A 15,113-nucleotide genomic window follows, 5' to 3' on the forward strand; every position below is an offset into this window, starting at 1 on the left:
CATCAACATGGAACCATTATCAACTACTCTAAGTCTCTACTCTGTTGGTATAAAAGAGGACATGAAAGCTGCTGTCTGGTAACCAACTCTTTCGGCACAGGTCTTAGCTAACAGGACTTTCTCATTTCTAGTAGAATGTGGGGCATCAGTCATTCTACAGCTTTGAAGAAGGAGTGGTTTATCCACTGCCCAACTTAACATCCTACTGCCCAACACAACGTCCCACCCTCAAAATAATATCCCACCCCCAAAATAATGTCCCACCACCCAAAATAATGTCCTACCACCCAACATAATGTCCCACTCCCCCAAAATAATATCCCACCACCCAACTTAATGTTCCACCTCGCTATTTAACATTCTACTGCCCAACTTAACGTTCCACTGCCCAACATACTGTCCCATTTCCCAACTTAACGTCCCACTGCCCAACTTAACGTCCCACTGCCCAACTTAATGTTTCACTGCCCAACATAATGTCCCACTGCCCAACTTAACATCCCACTGCCCAACTTAATGTCCCACTGCCCAACTTAATGTTTCACTGCCCAACATAATGTCCCACTGCCCAACTTAACATCCCACTGCCCAACTTAACATTTCACTGCCCAACTTAATGTTCAACTGCCCAACTTAACATCCCATTGACCAACTTAACGTCCCATTGACCAACTTAACATCCCATTGACCAACTTAACGTCCTGCTCCCCCAGCCCCCAAGCTTCACAAAGATGATCCTTAATCCCCATCACCATGAGTTGAAAGATCTGCTTTCTGCAGGCCTATGCTTCTCCCCAGACACACCCTTGTCTCCTACTTCCATCAGGACTCAGTGAGATGCCAGGGCATGGACACTTTTGGTGGTTAAGCATGATAAGGAATAGATGAAGAAGCATGAGGGGAAGAAGAGAGATGGGGTGGGAAAAGGGGAGTGAATACGTGTTAGAGAGAAGTAAAAGTGAATGGCTGATAGCCAGAGATGGAGATGGAACATCAGCTTCGCCAGCTGCACCTTGGTTGGAACTCCCTGACCCCTGACACTGTGTTGACCAATGTCTGCTGAGGCAGATTAACCATAACAAGCACCTCACCAGCCTCTATCCACCAAAGACTTGTTCTTCCTGGGCGAGTTCTGACACATAATCCTCCTGAAACATCTTTTAATTGATTCACACAACTCTTCTACACACCTTATATTTGTGGTAAGTACTCTGAAGTCTCCCTTAATGCCACGTTTTCCTGCCCAATAAACAACCTTAATACTTTTGACTACTTACTAAACGAGTTTTCATATGATATTGGGATAGGCCCAGCTATTTAACAATAAGAAAAAGATGATGGAAATTTAGGCCAGATTCAGAAGAGGACAGGGAACAAGGGCTATCACTGCTGATGTCAGATGGATTTTGGCTGAAAGCAGAGAATAACAGAAGGATGTTTACCTGTGTCTAATTGATTCAGCAAAGGCATTCAACCATGTGGATTGTAACAAATTATGGATATTTCGAGGAATGAGAATTGCAAAACACTTAATTGTGCCCATGAGGAACCTGTACATAGACCCAGAGGCAGTCATTTGAACAGAACAAGGGGTTACTGCATGGTTTAAAATCATAAGAGGTATGTGTCAGGGTTGTAGCCTTTCACCATACTTATTCAATATGTATGCTGAGCAAATAATCCCAGAAGCTGGACTGTATGAAGAAGAACACTGCATCAGGATTGGAGGAAGACTCATTAACAACCTGTGATATGCAGATGACACAACGTTGCTTGCTGAAAGTGAAGAGGACTTGAAGCACTTACTGATGAAGGTCAAAGACTACAGCCTTCAGTATGGATTACACCTCAACATAAAGAAAACAAAAATCCTCACAACTGGACCAATAAGCAACATCATGATAAAAAGAGAAAATATTGAAGTTGTCAAGGATTTTATTTTACTTGGATCCACAATCAACACCCATGGAAGCAGCAGTCAAGAAATCCAACAATGTATTGCATTGGGCAAATCTGCTGCAAAAGACCTCCTTAAAATGTTAAAAAGCAAAGATGTCACATTGAGGACTAAGGTGCACCTCACCCAGGCCATGGTATTTTCTATCACCTCACATGCATGCAAAAGTTGGACAATGAATAAGGAAGACCAAAGAAGAATTGATGCCTTCGAATTATGGTGTTGGTGAAGAATATTGAATATAACAAGGACTGCCAAAATAATGAACAAATCTGTCTTGGAAGAAGTACAGCCAGAATGCTCCTTAGAAGTGAGGATGGCTAGACTTCATCTCATGTACTTTGGACATGTTATCAGGAGGTACCAGTCCCTGGAGAAAGACATCATGTTTGGTAAAGAAGAAGATCAGTGAAAAAAGAGGAAGACCCTCAATGAGATGAATTGACACAGTGACTGCAATAATGGGCTCAAACAGCAACAATTGTGAGGATGGCACAGGATGGGGCAGTGTTTCTTTCTGTTATACATAGGGTCACTATGAGTCGGAACCAATTCAATGGAACGTAATAACAACAACAACAAGGGAAAAAGGGATACTTACTCCTTTATTTTGGAATAGGGTCTGTCAGGGTGTCATCAACAGTTTATTGGAGCCCTACCAGGTGTGAGACATTTGCAAACATCCTCACGATAAGCCAATAACATCTATTTACAGAGAAACAGAGACTCAGAAAGGTTAAGGAAACTCTTCAGACAGCAGGAGGCAGTGGGCTGGACCTGGTGCCCGCTCTGTCGGACCCAGAGTCCTGGTTCTGTCCCTTTGAGCTTGGTAGCTCTTGTTCGAAGGTCACGGCAGTTAGTTGCAGAGTTGTTGCCAGTAGGCACGTGTCTACTCAACATGCCTGCTCTGGGAGACCGCCCCCTTTGGTGCCTCACACACACCTCTTGTGAGGATCTGGTTTGCAGCACTGGGACTCGCTGTCCACGGCTTTCACGATTGCACACACCTCCAGAAAGTGTCGGCGAGGTTCCCTAAGGCCTAGGAGCTTTCCAGGGAGGTCAGTGCCTTTTGTCCCATCAGGATCCACTCACTGCACTATTCCCCTTCGTGTGTAGAAAGGTCTCTAGTGCTCTGAGGAGCTCTGGTGGCGCAGTGGTTAAGAGCTAGGGCTGCTAACCAAAACGTCAGCAGTTGGAATCCACCAGCTGCTTCTTGGAAACCCTATGGGGCAGTTCTACAATGTCCTATAAGGTTGCTATGAGTTGGAATCGACTCGACAGCTATGGGTTTGGTTAGTGCTCTGAGGCAAGAACACCTTATGAAGAAATAAGTACTGGTCTACCACACCGATGGTATGGCTGCATGGCCTGCACTGGGAGGAAGGCAGGATACTGAGGAGAGAATTGGTACAGCACACCTGCATGCCTCCAGCCTCCAGCGATGTGGGCAGCACCTCTACACCAGTGCCTGGAGGCAGCAAACCCTTGCTGCATCTTCAGGGATTGAGGGATTTTCTTTTAAAGAAAAAGAAACTTGATCTTCCCTCAAGCTAATCAATGCCAGTTATCGATAATGCTATAGACAGCGGAAGTCCAAAGAGACTTTGTAAAGCTTTTAAAACTAACTTAAAAAATATAAGAATAAAAATAAAAAACAAAGTACCTTCAGTTCAAAATGTTTGCCGCCCACTGGAACTGAGCAAGTGTCTACTCTTCAGAGGTCCCACTTTCTAGAATCATGTGGCAGGCAAGGAATCCCCAGGAGCCCTACTCTACCAGAGTATAAAAAGGGACTGTGTGGTCAGGGGCCACTCCCACAGGCTGGCTCAGGCCAACACCATTTGTGCCCCACACGTGGCACTCAAATCCCAACAGGACTGCCTCAGGAGCCAAACAAACACTTCCGGTCACCCTGGACCACTCAAGTTCCACCATTTTGTTTTGCTTGTTTGTTGTTTGTTTCACACAGGAAGTGCTGGCTCACTTTACCCCGTAACAGAGCTCCTCAAACTTTTCACTGAAGTTTACCTAAGAGCGAGGAAAACTCGGTCTCCCTGAAGCCTGGAACACAACAATTTATTTATAATGCCAGTTTTATCTCAAAACCTTATTTGAATTTTGCTGCCTCCTCCACAGTATCTTGGTGTCTGTTTTAAAATAAAAATAATATTTTAAATGACTTATTGCTCGGCTGCTAACCAAAAGGTCAGCAGTTCAAATCCACCAGCTGCTTCGTGGAAACCCTATGGGGCGGTTCTACTCTGTCCTACAGGGTCGCTATGAGTCGGATCGACTCGATGGCTACGAGTTTTTGTTAAGCAAAAACTTGCAGTTGGATGTGATGAATTTATCATATACCTTCCTGGGGTCCTGGCAGCTCCATGTTCTCTCACCTTCTAGAACCCCAGGTGGGGAAAGCCAGAGACTCCCTGGTCCATCAGCAGCTCTGGTTGCTATCCAAACTGTCAAGTGATAGTTGACTTTGTCACTGACCCCAGGATAGTGCTATGAATGTCAACAAAAACTATCCATGCCTTCGATTTCATCTTTTAGTGCTGGGGCTGTGCTGGCTGCAAACTGCCAGAGGGCCCTGCCATGGTGATCACTTGCCACATTAATGAAACCCGAGAACTCTGCACGGGCTGGCAATGAAGGCTGGCTACTCAATGAAGCCCTGGCCGTGACGGCAAGAAGTAAGAGGTTCCACAACTGCTTTTATGGATATGTCACTCAAGTTTTATAGATCATGCGCCTCTGGAGGGGCTCTCTCCTCATGATAAGTTGACAGTCTTATTTTACACTATGCAGAGTCGCTGGGTAGTGCAAATGGTTAACTGGCTCAGCTGCTAATCGAGAGGTTGGAGGGTTGAGTCCATCCAGAAGCTTCTCAGAAGAAAGGCCTGGTGATCTACTTCCGAAAAATCAGCTTTTGAGAACCCTATGGAGGCCACAACAGATAGACTCAGAGAGAATGGGAGAAAAATGTGGAATAGAACCTCAAATTCCTAAAAATCAATCAAACAAAAACCAGACCTACTAGACTGCTTGAGACAGGGGGACTCCCCAAGGCTATTGCCCTGAGATAGTCTTCAAACCTTGAGCTAACCACTGAGGTCACCTTGTAGCTAAATAACAAATCGGCTCAAAAAATAATGAATATCACCTGTAAGTACTGTGCTCCTTTAAAAGGCACCTACGAGAGACCAAATAGTCAACAATGACTTCAAAACAAAGATGAGAATGTAAGGGGGCAGGGAAACTAGATTAATGGAAACAAAACAACCAGAAGGAAATAATGAGAATGTTCACGCGTTGTGAAGAACGTAACCACTGTCACCGAACAACTTGTGTAGAAATTGTTGAATGGGAACCTAAACTGCTGTGTAAACCTTCACTGAAAACACAGTAAAACAGTATCAAAAAAAAGAAACCCTATGGAGCAGAGTTCTACTCTGACATGCGTGGGGTCGCCATGAGTCGGAGTCGACTCCATGGCAGCTGGACTGGAACCACTGTGGAGGCAGGTCTTGGAGGCAGTGCTGACGTCCTCGGCCATCTCCCATTTGTGACACAGACTTTGCTGTGGCCCCTGCAACAGGGATTTGGGGTGAGCCTTTTTCTGCTCACTCATTCCTCACCCCTCACCCAGGCCCTATGGGCATCATGTGGGAGGATCAGGTCTCCAGCTGGGAAAGCTCCTTCCATTCTCCATTTGAAGCGTGACGGCTACAGAGTCATCAGAAGCATTATTCTAAATCCACCTGGTGGCGCTGTTCTCCTCAGCTACACTTCTGAGCCCTCCTGAGGGCCACAGACGGCAAAGGAAGCAAATATTCTTTTCTGATCCCCAGAACGGCTGAAATGAGGACATCTGGTATTTCTGCACCCCGCCCTACCCCACCCCAGTGTAACACAGATGCACCTCATTGATCGTGAAAGTTGAGGGGAAGGAGTGTTAAATATTGCAGGGAAATTATGTACCAATTTTAAAAGTGTTTTTGTTTTTTTTTTAATTTTGCTTTGGGTTTGTTTGTTTTAGTCTCTAAAGCTCTGCCTTTGTTTCATTTGGGAGGGGAATGGTAAGTAGTGTGTGGTTGTTTTCTGGTAATAAAAGATGTTGTTTTGTTGAAGGGTAGTTGGTTACCTCATTGTAAAAATTTTATCTTCTTGCTGTTATCCAACTTATCGCTTACAAATGAAAGATCCAACTACAGTATACGAGCAGTTTGGTAACTTAAAAAAGAAAGCGCTTTCTTCCACGACTACTACCGGAAATTGGATGGATCCTATACAAAAAGCCACACGGCCTTCAGAGGCACCACAGCTCCCCTCCGCCCTCTTCTGCTCTCAGACGTATAAGAAAAGCCCCCACGGACATACAGTCAAAAAGTGGCAACTGGTCCCCGAGACGCTGACCTGGTCCAAGGTGTTGTTGTTGTTGCTGTTAGGTGTGGTCAAGTCAGTTCCAACTCCTAGCGACCCTATGCACCACAGAACGAAACACTGCCTGGTCCTGTGCCATCCTCACAATCACTGGTATGCTTAAGCCCATTGTTGCAGCCACTGTGTCAATCCATCTCGTTGACGGTTGTCATGGATTGAACTGTGTCCCTCAAAAATACCTGTCAACTTGGCTGGGTCATGATTCCCAGTATTGTATGATTGGGTACCGTTTTGTAATCTGATGTGATTTCCTTATGTGTTGTAAACTCTATCGCTATGATGTAATAAGACGGATTAGCGGTAGTTATACTGATGAAGTATACAAGATTGGATAGTGTCTTAAGCCAATCTCTTTTGAGATATAAAAGACAGAAGCGAGCAGAGACACACGGGAACCTCATACCACCAAGAAAGCAGTGCCAGGAGCAGAGTGCATCCTTTGGACCTGAAGTTCCTGCACAGAGAAGCTTCCAGACCAAAGGAAGATTGACAACACGGATCTTCCTGCAGAGCGGACAGAGAAAGCGTTCCCCTGGAGCTGACGCCCTGAATGTGGACTTGTAGCCTACTGGACTGTGAGAGAATAACTTTCTCTTTGTTAAATCCATCCACTTGTGCTATTTCTGTTAGAGCAGCACTAGATGACTAAGACAAGGGTCTTCTTGTTTTTCGCCAACCCTCCACTTTACCAAGCATGATGTCCTTCTCCAGGGACTGATCCTTCCTGACAACATGTCCAAAGTGTGTAAGATGTAGTCTTGCTATCCTTGCTTCTAAAGAGCATTCTGGTTGTACTTCTTCCAAGACAGATTTGTTTGTTCTTTTGGCAGTCCATGGTATATTCATTATTCTTCGCCAACACCACAATTCAAAGGCATCAATTCTTCTTCGGTCTTCCTTATTCATTGTCCAGTTTTCGCATGCATACGATGCGACTGAAAATACCATGACTTGCATCAGGCGCACCTTAGTCTTCAAGGTGACATCTTTCCTTTTTAACACTTGAAAGAGGTCTTTTGCTGCAGATTTGCCCAAAGCAATGCGTCATCTGATTTCTTGACTGCTACTTCCATGGGTGTTGACTGTGGATCCAAGTAAAATGAAGTCCTTGACAATCTTTTCTCCAAGGCCTTCAATACTCCCTGTCCCCACGGCCTGGAGGAGCAGCCCATCGGCCCTAAAGGAAGCCACACGTGGGCATCAGAAAAGGGATCTCACTGACAACTGTTCACTTCCTCAGGATTTACTGAAGGAAAAACCCATGACCATATATTTACATACACAGATGTAGAATGTAACGGGCTGCTGTGATGAAATCCCACAAAATGTTGATTTAAAGCCTGGTGGCAGATAAAGCCGCTAACAAAGCTTTGGTTCCCAATCAGCCTGATCATTGCCGACTCCTTTCCACGGTATTTTGGAGAAGGCTGGGGGCTGGAACTCCTGAGTTCTCTGCTACTACCCAAGAACATTGGGCTAAATGAAGTTATACAGCTCCTGTACAAACCTTTATCATCTACTTCTTTTTCATTAACGAATGGACTCTAAGGTTGGTGTACTCTATATACAAGTGTCAGAGGATGTTTTCAACCAGACGCTCAGATACAGAGATCTGGGGCCCTCAAGAAAGGCTCCGGTTAACCTGGCAGCTCCTCTGTGGAATGGCATTTGGGAAACCACACTTCATCTTCACAGACAAGCCATCTCTGAGGAATTCCAATTTACAAATGCACCCAGGCCTCTCAAAGTAGCAGGAGGCACGAATTCGGATACACAAACCACACACTGAGAGAAAATACTTGCAAAACACATGTCTGATAAAGAACTTGTATCCAAGATATACAAAGAATTCTGAAAACTCAACAATAAGAAAACAAACAACTCAATCACAAAATAGGCAAAAGATCTGAACAGAGACCTCATCAAAGAAGATATACAGATGGCAAACAAGCATACAAAAAGGTGCTCAACAGCATATGCATTAAGGAAACACAAATTAAAACAACAATAAGATACCCCGACACATCTGTTAGAATGGCTAACATCCAAAACCCAGGCAACTCCAAATGCTAGTGAGGATGTGGAGCGACAGGAACTCGTTCATGGCTGGTGGGAACGCAAAATGGTACAGCCACTTTGGAAGACAGTCTGGCAGTTTCTTACAAAGATACATGTAGACCGACCACATGGTCTAGCAATCACATGCCTAGGTATTTACCCAAATGAATATATTCACACAAAAACCTGCGCACAAATGTTTATAGCGGCTTTATTCATAATTGCCCAAAACTGGAAGCAACCAAGAAGTTTTTCAACAAGTGAGTGGATAAACTAACTGTGGTGCATCCGTACAATGGAGTATTATTCCTCAATAAAAAAAGAGCTATCAAGCCATGAAAAGACATGAAGAAACCTAAAGTGCCCATTGCTAAGTGGAAGAAGCCAATCTAAACAAACTACATACTATAGGATTCTACCTATACGACATTCTGGAAAAGGCAAAAAACTACAGAGACAGTGGAAAGATCAGTGCTTCCAGGGGCTCAGGGGGAGGGAGGAGGGATGAGTAAGTGAAGAACAGGGCTCTATTAGGGCAGTGAAACTATTCTGTGTGATACTACAAAGGTGGATTCATGATATTATGCATTTGTCAAAATCCACAGGGCTATACAAACACAAAGAGTGAACCCTAAACTATGAACTTGAGTTAATAATAATGCATCAGTACTGGCTCATCAATTGTAACAAATGTACCACACAAATGCAAGATGCTAATAATAGGAGAAATGGTGTGCAGGGAGGAGAGGGGATTTAGGAGAAGTCTCTGTATTTCCTGCACAATTTTTCTGTAAACCTAAAACTGCTCTAGAAAAAAAAAGCCTATTAAAAAAAGATGATAGTCTAATTCACATTAAATTCATAAAAAATTGGAATGAAGTAAGTTTAAGCACAAGTCAGGCACGCAGGAGCCCACGGTCTTGGCTCCAGGGTCATTTGGTGAAGCCCCTGCAGCTGCTGTGCTGTTCATGGATTCGCCAGTTGGGTCACTGTGCTGGTGCCTTTTGCCAGCGTGATATTGACATACGTCAGTTTAAAGAAACTAACACGCCATCTCCATTGGGTCCTTGGCGGAACTGCCAGTGCAAATAGAGAAGGGACACGGTGCACTGAGGGGCCGCTGGGAGAGGCATTTACTCACTTATCTTTGGACATGAGTCTATTCTGTGCACCTTGTGTGTGTTCAGACACAAAGCCAACACACAGGAACTACAACTCCGTGTTTGTGTCATTCCCTGGTGGCACAGTGGCTAAGTGCTCAGCTGCTAGACAGAAGGTCGGCAGTTCAAATCCACCAGCTGCTCCTTGGAAATCCTATGGGGCAGTTCTGCTCTGTCATGTAGGGTCACTATGAGTCAGAATCGACTCGACAGCAACAGGTTTGGTTTTTGGGGATCTGGAATATGATTTTTTTAATTTGCTGACATGAAATATCCAAAATAGGGTGAAGAAACAGGTATATAACCATTTTTCAGTAATACAAGTGGTTCCTAATTGCTCACAAAGCTCAGGATCACTCATGAAAAGAAACGGAATCAGTTCACTTAGAGTCACAGATTCATGAAACTTCTAAACTGAAAGAAACCTTGGATAACTTCTTGTTGGGTACCATCATTTGACAGCTGAGGCATCTAATGCGCAGAGAAGACAGGCGCTTGCTCATCCCTTAGCTGAGCATCAGGACCAGAGCCCGAAGCCCGAGCCAGGCATTCAGGTGTGAACAGTGTAAATGATTATGGCCGGGTGGATCAATTATTATCAAAAATCTATATGATCCTATACAGAGCTAAAATTAACCAGAATCTAACACTTCTTTACCAGATGGGGAACTTAGAGAAAGTAGATTAACTGGCCCAGCCGAGTCCCTGGGCTGTTTGACAGCAGAGTTGGAATGAGTCCATCTGTCCTGACTTCTCCCAGCGTCTGCCTCTGTCCACTACCATACCACCCCAGATACGGTCCCAGAAAAGAGCTGAACAATTGAGGAAAGGAAGTCTTCAGAGAAGCTAAGTAACAGTACTCAAATATGCGAATGGGGGTGTGTCTTCCCTGGGGACAGAACATGAAGCTATGGGCTTACATCCCAACAGGAGGGACTGTACATCAAATACGAAGAAAACTGTCTACGAGTTAGGAGATGAGCTACTCATGGAGAAAGCCAAAACATCTGCCCAAAAGTTGCGTTATTGCTTAGTCTCAGCAATTTCTGATTCCTAAGTGTTTCTTATTTGGACTAGCGACCCATCTGAGAATTGCTAACGTCTTGCCCACCTCCAGGACGACTTGGCATGCTCCTCCTTCTCCTCCTGTGGCTCTACCCCAACGGAGGGTCTCAGCCTGCTGCCACCATCTATTCTATCAGCACCTTCCAGGCTCCCAAACTCTCAGTTACCCCACCCTGCTTATGTGTATCACAGTGTCTTATTTATTTTCCAATGAACTTATGATTCTATGCGTTATTTTTTATTTGTCTACTGCCTTTCTTTCCCACTAGAATATAAACATCATTAAGAAGAGCCCTTGTCTATCTTGTTCACCTAGAACTGTGCCTGGAAAATCACCGGCTTGTTGAATGAATTAAAGAGCTAAAGTCCTATTTTTAGGTAAAGACGATGTGGTTCAGAGAGGTCTAAGCCAGCAAAAGGGGGCTTTCTAGAATTTAAACTGAAGTCACTGTTTCCAGAGGAATAAAAGAATGGATTTTCCCCTGGTACAAATAAAACGCTAGAAGAATGTTCTTCTTGTGAAAGATGCTGTCAAAGGACTAAGCCCCTTTGGGCCTTACACCAGGTGTCATTGCCGATGTCTGCATTTTGAGGACAAATTTCTTCTTTTGAATGAAGACATGTGAAATTCAGAATATGTCTTTTGTTTGGCAGGATTATCATATACTTAACCATTTCTCAGAATAATAGCATAGCCTATTTTCCAAGCTTCGTAAAAAAACGTATAGATGCATGTGGATCACATCTTGATAATTTTTCATAAATTATTCATAATTTCTTCTAGAGTACTTGAACCAACTCTAGTCATTCTAGATATACTTTTTTTTGTTTTCTGTTTTTTTAGGTTCTTCATTATACCATATGCTGCAAACATTTTCAGCCAGCAATTTCTTCTGGTATCTTCTTTTGGTCATAACGTATGACAAACACGGTACCATGTAGTGTAGCAGAGCACTCTGTGGCCAACCAGGGCCTGAAAGGCTTCTGCAGAGAGAAGTTAAATTAGTTCATGTATTTACAGTGTAGAAAACCAATAGTGAGTTGCAGCACAATTGTCTCCAATCTCTGATTCCCAAGATTTCTGTGACATATGGTTAGTCAGAAAGGTGACACCTACACTCATTGGTGTTTCTATTAAAGAACACATAAGAAATTAGTTACTTAAGAGAAAGCAAGAAAATTACTTGCTCTAAAACCAGTGTCATTCAGAAAACTTTATCAGGAAGATTATAAAAGGAGAATTGTAATATAGAATGCAAAATATAAATCTCAAATACAAGGTGCAGTGTATCTATCCATAAACATTTTAGCATGTCTGTGAGTGTTGACATGTGTGTCTCTTCAGGGCTGAACAATATCCACAATAAACGTCCTTTCATATTTTGTACATTTCCAAGGTGTACTACCTGTTCACCACTTTACTCTCAAGTGTTTTCCAATGGCTTTCTGCTCTTCTCTAATTCTCTCCCTTCAAATACTCCTCCACTTGCTCAACTTCAACTCCCACTTCCACAGCATGATTCCTAAATCCATGTTTAATCTCTTACTTCTCTTTTCCAACCTTCAATCCCAATCACCTACATTTCCATTATAATGACCCATGATCACGTTACATCATGCCTATTTGAATAAGAATATCTCATCTTTTCTCACAAGCCACTTTTCTTTTCTGATTGTTTTGTTCTTCCATCTCCTATTCATATAAAAGGGATTTTGAAAACCCATCAAATCTGATCTGAGAACAGATTAGACTAATTGGTTTCGACATACTCACCTTTCTTTCAACAATAATGCCAGATTTATTTATTTAAAAACATGATACACAAAAATAAAACACAGCTCTTTGAAATATTACCCAACTACACTCTAAAATAACTGCATTCATTTTGCATTACCTTTTCACCATGAATTAAATCGATGCAAGAAACACACAAGAAAATGTCAACGCTTCCCTCAAATAAGTAAAACAATATGACCAAACAACACTGAAATGATAAAACACACATACAAATATGGAGCAGAGATGGAAGGCAGGTTATTTAGCATATCACAAAATACCCTAAGGTTTTAAGAAAAAAGAACAAGACTTGATGTAACATATTTGCCAATAAAAGCCACTGTTCCGTAGGTCACATTCATTCATGCCATTCACAGGTGAAGGAGGTGTAAATATCCTAATCAGGCCAGTACTGCCATCTCAACCACCATATTTGCCTGTTACCAGGGCAACAGCATCCCAGAGTACAAATAAAGAGATGCAGACAAGACATTCCCCCACACCAGACCATGAAAGAACAGTGAGAGATGAGCAACACTGGCTGCATTCTGGTACAGCAGGTGCAGGACAGCTGACAAGACTGTGTGGCACGTGTGTTAGTATAGCGATGGGAACTCCATGAAGGTTTGTAAGAACACGTGTGGGACAGAAGCACAGCCATCTCGACAGACTGTGCTTCAGTGAAGACATGAACCAAATGAGCAAGAGTACCTGTGACGGTTTCATTAAATGGTGCTGGACCCTTAATGGGAAAACCATCAGTCTTGATCCATTCACCTCCTAAATTAGGAAAATGCAACTTGATAGTTAGAAACAAGGACTATTGGATTTTCCACGTCAGTGCATCCCTGATGTATATTTAAATGATCTTTTCAACAGTCGTCAGAAGGGTCTGCCCAGGCCATACGAGTGACTGGATACCTAAGCTTTACAGACAATAGTTTGGTCTTTTGCCCATGGCTTGGTCTAGTGAGTACTCAAAATTTTCAGACAAAATGCTAATAACCTACATTAAAATTACCTTAAAAGAAGGGGTAAGTCTCTCCTAGTTTCTTTCAACTTTTTAGACAAGTCTAAAAACTTCTTGTTTAGGAATTCTTTAATAATTGGAAATTTGTATTGACCTGAGACACAAGAAGGGAAGTCTATTCCAATCTAAGTAACAAAAACATAGCCTCCAGTTCTAGATAAGACTTACCAGGTGGACTTTCAGCTCTGTAAACTGGACGGCTCACTCCACTGTGATTTTCTGCAGTAACCAGCACAAAGTACACTACCCCCGGCTCTGAAATATATGGTTCACATCAAGCCACCATTTCACATCTCCAAGAATGACAAAGTTTGATTCACTAACCATCTTCCTTATACCAGTTATAACAAAATACAAAAACTTGAATGAAGTGACAAATCTAACTACAGCTTTTTCTCTCTTTCATCAAAAACCACTCACATTCCTCTCATGCAACTGAAATACACCTGACCCAAAGAAAACAAAATTTATTAGGTACAAAGTACATGGTATGTGTAATAAATCTGGATTCATGAGCAGTCAACATTAAAAGCTTTTTAATGTGAAATCAAAGTAAGGAATAGGAATGTACTGTCCACCAAATAGGTGTTTTAACAGACAGGGTCAGGAACTATAAAGAATATTCTCTCATAGAAGTTCCAAATGGAAATCTCTGGAAAATAATAAGAAAATGCCAACATAACTATAAGATTTAGCACATGGGATGCGATATCTAATGAATTCAATACATAAAGATTCATGAAATTTTCTCCTTTGCAAAATAACATGTTCCCCTTGCTATGTCTACATGCTGTCTTTGACCATGTCAACAAAAAGCCGGCAAAATATTTCATGGAATCTTAGAAATGCTAACTTGAAATGGTTGGACTTCACTTTTTGAATTGCATCTAGGGGTCACGGTCAAATGGTGGCAATCTCTGGCTGAGCTCCTGAAGTTGTTGGGATGCGAAAGGAAACCAAGATGCCATACTACAAGGTGGGTGCACCCTGCACTTGCAGCTTCTAAAAGCAAAACTCTATAGTGCTGGTTTTCCTCAAAATTGAGTTAGTGTCTTGTGAAAGGTAAGTGGAGGTGTCAATTCCTTGAAGAGAAGAAAGTCTGTGGGCACGGGAGGGGATGGAGGGCAGGAGAGGTAAGAGTTAGTTTTGTCAAAGGCAGTCATGTCCATTACATTCCTCAGAGTGAGGAGCATTCCTTGAACGGAACTTCCCTCCTCAAACCAGAGGCCCAGGAACAGTGACCCAGCTGACACCATCTGGGATGTCTGCTGTGCTCAAAGCTGGTCTGATTTTTGCCTGACAATGGCAGGGCTGGTGGCATTTAGGGTTTGGAACGACCTGCCAGACTAATTGGGAAATGCTCTGGGTTCAGATAAAATGCAGAATCATGCTCCACCAGGCACTTTCTCTGTTCTCTCTGAGCTTATTTGTATTTCAAAGAAACGTAATCTGCATGTCTCTGATTCCTGTACAGCTAACTAATTAGAAAGCTGCTTGGAAGACACTCTTTGTTTTTTAGTGAGCTCTACGGCTCTCTTCACACATTTTTCTTCTCTGCAGCAATCATAACAGCCCAAGGTTTGAGCAAGCAAATGTGACTTTCAGCCTGACACAATCTGCAGT

At 42.9% G+C, this 15,113-nt stretch overlaps 1 protein-coding gene across 1 annotated transcript in view; it reads right to left on the reverse strand.

Moving 5' to 3' along the window:
* FNDC1 (fibronectin type III domain containing 1) overlaps nucleotides 1-15,113 on the reverse strand; it is a 116,230-nt gene that overhangs the window by 66,357 nt on the left and 34,760 nt on the right. The window contains exons 5-6 of the mRNA XM_012554584.1: nucleotides 13,659-13,745; nucleotides 13,172-13,240 (exon numbers count right to left, since the gene is read on the reverse strand). Of these exons, the coding sequence (XP_012410038.1) occupies nucleotides 13,172-13,240; nucleotides 13,659-13,745 (156 nt within the window). The remainder of the gene's footprint in view (nucleotides 1-13,171; nucleotides 13,241-13,658; nucleotides 13,746-15,113) is intronic.

The sequence above is a fragment of the Trichechus manatus genome, unplaced genomic scaffold (genome assembly GCF_000243295.1).
Source record: "Trichechus manatus latirostris isolate Lorelei unplaced genomic scaffold, TriManLat1.0 scaffold00002, whole genome shotgun sequence".
In the NCBI taxonomy this organism is placed as follows: domain Eukaryota; kingdom Metazoa; phylum Chordata; class Mammalia; order Sirenia; family Trichechidae; genus Trichechus; species Trichechus manatus.